The 5,464-nt window shown below is 55.6% G+C and overlaps 1 protein-coding gene across 1 annotated transcript in view; it reads left to right on the top strand.

Annotated features, from left to right (window-relative positions):
- Spata21 (spermatogenesis associated 21) overlaps positions 1-4,216 on the top strand; it is a 20,067-nt gene extending 15,851 nt beyond the window's left edge. The window contains 4 exon segments of the mRNA XM_033767965.1: positions 2,408-2,454; positions 2,457-2,588; positions 3,337-3,511; positions 4,159-4,216. Of these exon segments, the coding sequence (XP_033623856.1) occupies positions 2,408-2,454; positions 2,457-2,588; positions 3,337-3,511; positions 4,159-4,216 (412 nt within the window).
- The last annotated feature ends 1,248 nt before the right edge of the window (positions 4,217-5,464 follow it).

Raw genomic sequence — 5,464 nt, 5'->3', positions numbered from 1 at the left:
TTTTATCTGCTTTTAATTGTTCCTTCCCCTGCTTTTTTTTTTTTTTTTTCTTTCTTGGAGATGCATTTTAAAGAAATCCCTCTAGTTTTTGGAAAAACTGCTTTCAGGCCTGCTGCACAGTTGTCTTCCTTAGGCTCTTCTGTATCCCAGGAATCCCTCCTCTCCTCTGATTTGGAGTCTCCATTTTCTGAATCTCTTTTTTGTCTTTCTCTTCCTTCTTTTTTTTTCTCCCTGGTACCAGGGATCGAACTCAGGACCCTGAGTTTGCAAGGCAGGCGTGGTGGCACTGAGCTACGTCCCCAGACCCTCCCTTCCTTCTGTGATGGGAGCACCTTTCCCCAGCAGTAATTCAACAGGAAAAGCAATGCCCTGAAAGTGGTGGCCACTGTGGCTTTTGGACTGCGGTGTGGGATCCCTCACTGTTTTGCCTTTGCCTTCTCCTGTGGTAGCGCTCCTGTTCCCACATGCACGACTTTTCTTTTTGGTTTTATGCTGTCATTTCCAAACATGTCCCCCAGGAGCTTTGTTTGCCTTTTGGAGACACTAAGTATCTCATTCTGTAGTTTGGCTGGACTTGAACTGGGAACCCTCCTACTTCAGTTTGCCATGTGCTGTTCCCCCAGAAGCTTCTTTTTTGTTTTGTATTTTTGTTTTTGTTTTTTTAAGGCAAGGTCTCCCTTTGTAGTTCAGGCTGGCTCTGAACTTGCTGTGTAGCCCAGGCTGGCCTCAAACTCACAGGGATCCTCCTGCCTCAGCCTCCCCAAGTGAGAGTATTATAGGTGTGTGCCACCACGCCCAGCTCTCCAGCAGCTTCTTGAGAAAGGATGCAAGGGAGAGTATTTTTTTTGAGGTTTCTGTATGGCTGCAAATGTGGTTATTCTACTCTTACACATAATTTAGCTGTGGGGGCCGGGGATTTAGCTCAGTGGTTTTGCCGCCTGCCTTGCAAGTGGAAGGTCCTGAGTTCAATCCCTGGTACCAAAGAAAAAAATTTATTATCTGGGTACAGAATTTTAGGCTGCGTTAAAGAACAGGCCCCCCAGGATGTCTGAGTTCACATGAGATACGGGTTCATTTTTCTTACACTGACCAGCTGGAGGAAGTAGCGGTCAGGGAGCCAGGTGTCCAGGTGCTGTTTCTTCCGCTTATTGCTCCACGATTCCCTAGGTCAGTCCTAAACCAACCACACCTGCCCACCTCTGAATTCAAGGCTATAGGAAGGGGGAAAGAGGAAGTAAAAAGCAAGTGATTTCCTCTAAAACTGTGACTGAGAAAGTTGCACATTCTGCTCCTGTGAAGTCATTTTTAAAAAAATATTTATAGATGAAGCAAAGTCATTTTCTAGCCCACTGTTCTATCAGGGTGATGCCTGGGAGGGTCCTTAGTTTCACGTGTGGATCTGGATACACTCCCAGCTGAAGCTCCGGGTAGTTTCGTGTGTGTGAGGCTCACTGAAACATTAACACCCAACCCCAGGCCGAGACTCTAGGAGAGCCACCGAGCCAGCCTAAGGGCTTCCCAACACGAGCAGCAGTTTGTCTGTCCCACACCACTGCCCACGAAGCCGGACGGGGTGGCCCTGTCATCTCGCTGCCGCGTCTCGTCTCCACACACAAGGCGCCTCCCCTCTTGCCCCACTGCTTCCCCTGGACTCGCCAAGCTCCGTCCCACCTCCTGGTCTTCCTCTGCGGGGATGGCTCTTCCTGTTCCGTTTCCTCCCCTGTGCTGCTCAGATGTCCTCAGACCCTCGCGACCACCCGAGCAAAGCCGCCCCCCATACTGTGCCCTTTCCCAGGCCCTTGGAAGTGCAGCCGGCACATTCAATGTGCACTGAATGCAGTCAATGAACACTTGCCGCACGGACAGTGATGCGGTCTGGGGGGCAAATAATGAATAGGTTGTGGGTTCTAATGGGTGAGGAGGGGTCACTCGGAGGCCTGTGACGGGCAGCCGACTTTCCGGAGATGGTCCTGACTGAACCCTACAGGACCAGCAAGACTAGCTGCAAGGCTGGTCTGTAAGGAACTGCGCATCTAAAATGACAGGGACAAGAGCTGTAGCACGGCTGACGGACCAAGCTCTCCGAAGCAGACAGTACTGTGTGCTCCACAGGTTTGTCAGTAACCCTGCGGCACGTGGAGCGTCCGTCCGATCCGTCTTATGGAAAGCTGGGGGGACCTGAACCTCAGGGAGCCGGTGACTTCCAGTGACGGGACAGACTCGGCTCTCCACACTTCACAGGGAGGGTGGGAGCAGGGCTGATACAGGAAGGCAGGGCAGAGCTGGGGCCAGAACCCAGCTCTCCGGTCTCCTGGGCTTGTGCTCCTGCTCCGGAGCCCATCAGGAGGAGTGGGGTGGGGTGAGTTAACCACAGCCGGGCTGAGCCAGGCGGGCTTCGCCTCCTCAGCTACTACCGGAAGAAGCTGAAAGAAGGCACCCACAAGGCCCGAGAGATGGCACCGCCACAGGCCCGCTGCGGTCACAGAAGCAGGCTCCCTCTCACCTCCAGCAGGCAGGCTGCTTGGAAGGCCCCGGACACAGGGTCCTCAGCATCCTGAGCCGGCTAAAGCAGAACGGTGAGGATTTTGGCGGCTGTGCCAGGAGGGGGCTTGGATAACCCTGCCTACCTGGCCTCCTTCCCCTGGGCCCACGTACAGCCAGACCCCTGAAGCTGAGAGGTTCCCACTGCGGGTTATCCACGTGCATCCGCAAATGGCTGATCCTTTCTACCTGATGTCCAGCCCCGTGCCAACAGGCCCTGACCGGCCCTTGCCGCCCTGCGGCAGCCCTGAGGACAGGCTGCTCCCAGCACAGCCCGCTGGAGTCGGTTAACAGATGGGACCCTCTGCAGATGTCTCATTCCATCCGTCATATTTTTTCACTCCATTTTACAGAGGAAAAAAAATGGAACTGAAGTTAAAGTACCTTTCTGTGGGCCAGAGGTTTGGCTTAGTAGTTCTGCCGCCTGCCTCGCAAGTGCAAGGGCCAGTTCAATCCTGAGTACCAAAGAAAAAAGTACCTGTGACCCCCCCAACACTCAGACCCACCCCCCAATCCTGTCCTTGCCCTGGTGCCCTGTCAGGCTCCTTCAGTGTGCCCGTGACGAGCAAGGGGCTTCAGTCTGTCTAGTGTGCCCGCCAGGCTGTGCAAGGACCCATCAGAAAGGCCTGTTGGGCTGTGTTCAGCCCGACGCTGAATGTGTCCAGCCTTTAATCCTCACCTCGGCTCAGAGGTTCTGAGAGGTTCAGAGGCTGGCCGAACCCCACCCCGCTCATTAAGTGGAGAGCCAGGATTTCCCCTGGGTACACAAGTCTCTGAAGCATCCCCTACCCCTAGCTTCCGACCTGCAGAGTCCCTATGCCCAGGTGCCCTGCATCCCACTCTGCCCTCGGCTGAACAAGAAGATGGTTCATCAGAAGCAGGGCAGCCACAGCATGCTGGACCAGTGCGCACCGGCCAGGCTGAGCCCCAGCACCCGGAACCTCTTCCAGTCAGGACCTCAAGGAAGCAGGTAGGTACCCATAGGGCCAGGGCCTCTCTCAGACCCATGTGCTTCCTTCCTTGAGAGAGCCCTGGCCAGCACCTGGGGAATCCAGCCTTCTGCTTGCTCCTGGGAGGGGACAGGAGAGGACAGAAAAGGAAAACACCAACCTTTTGTCAAGGTCTGAGGAACAGGGTAGATCATTTCTCATGGACACCAGAGAACTTCCTGTGTGCAGGACTCAGTGGTACCTCACTGTTTTTTTGTTTTTTTGGTTGAGACAGGGTCTCACTATGTAGTTGAGACTGACCTGGAACTCACTATGTAGTCCAGGCTGGTCTCAAACTCACAGTGATCCTCCTGCCTCAGCCTCCTGAGTGTTGGGATTACAGGCGTGAGCCACCACACCCAGCTGTACCTCACTGTTTTGCTAGGGGCGGGCACTACCCCCTTTCCCATGCAGGGAGCCGAACTGCTCTGCCCTAGCCTGGTTCCACATTAGAAGTAGCAGGCTTAGCCACTAGGCAGAGAAAGTGAACCCTGCAGCAGTCCCCTCCTGGGCCCCTGCCCTCGTCACTTCTGGGAGATCACCTGTCCCCTGTGCATGCAGGGTGCCCCTAGCCCGGTAGGACTGTGGGGAGAGGGTCAAACATCTGCCACCCTTCCGCCCGCCCCAGGGAACACAGCTTCAAAGGCGGAAAGTGGCTCAGCTCTGTGTCCACTCGAACCCACTGATCCTCTGGAATCTGGCAGCACAGTTCAAGACCTGCAGAGAGATGGGCCACTGGGCAGGGGGTGCTGTGGGAGTTTGTTTCTTTGGCCTGGTAAGCCAATAAACATCAAGCACCTCAGCCTGTGCCTGGGTGCCCAGGTCTCCACAGCCTATGTGGCTCTCACGGTACGGGACCCCACACCCCTGGGCTTAAGACTCCCTAGGCAAGACCACCCATAAGGCCCTGCCCAGGGCTGGCGTTCCTGCTGCAGGTGTCCTTGCAGTCTTTACCTGGTACTCTCAAAGCAGAGTGGCTCCTCCCCTCCCAAAAGTGTCTGGCCCTTCGGACTGGGCACCCCACAAAGGCACTGTGAACAAAAGCCAAGTACCCAGGTAAGACCTGGCCTCTGGGAGCTGCAGGCCGAGGAAGAGCAGGAGGCGGCCTCAGCCTCCACTGTCCCCACAGAGTCCAAGGATGGGGGCCTCCTTCTCTGGAGCCCCAACCTACACACCAGTCACCCCATCTTTCCCCAGGGTTCAACAAGCAGCCACTGCAAAAGGTAAAGGGCCAGGGATTGAAATAAGGACAAGGATCTGACAAGTTTAAAACATGTATTTAAAATACAATTTATAAAATGCTTAATCTGCCGTCTAGGAGCCTGCATGTGGGGGTAGGGTGGGGGTGGGCAGCTGCCCACTGCACCGGCAAAGCAGGGTGCAGGGGTGTGGCCCCCTCCCATTCCCTTCTGCTCAGACACCCGAAGGGCCCGTGTGCACCCCTGGGATCACACGACCAGAAAACAGGACCCCAGAGGTTTCTTGAGTCTCTGCTTACCAGGGATGCTGGGTGTAGCCCTGCCGGCCCATCCCTGAGCAGGGTACCCCCAAATGGGGCAGAGCAGGGTATGGCTGGGCAGGGCAGGGCTAGGCGGGGCAAGTAGGCTCTGGAAGGGGCTGATGATAGCAGATAGGGTGTTGCCTCCTGCCTGCAGGTGGGGAGCACCCTGATTGAGTGGGCTGAAGAGGGCTGGTCACCAGGCCTGGACCCCTAGCTCCTTTGGTTATAGGCTGACATCAGAGTAGTGGCTCATGGGAAGCAGTTAGCCGGAAGGACTGAGGCCTGGCTCAAGGGGTCTGGGAGGAGCTGGGGGAAGGGACAGTACCGTGAAGGCAGATAAAGGGGCGGCAGCCTCAGGGTCCTGCCCACCCCCCTGGGGATTTCCAAGCCAAAGCCTGCAACTTACTTAAAAAAGAGAGAGAGAAAGAAAGAA

This window comes from Fukomys damarensis, unplaced genomic scaffold (genome assembly GCF_012274545.1).
Source record: "Fukomys damarensis isolate Sample0158 unplaced genomic scaffold, DMR_v1.0_HiC HiC_scaffold_23, whole genome shotgun sequence".
Taxonomy (NCBI): domain Eukaryota; kingdom Metazoa; phylum Chordata; class Mammalia; order Rodentia; family Bathyergidae; genus Fukomys; species Fukomys damarensis.
This window is presented reverse-complemented; position numbering and strand designations above follow the sequence as displayed.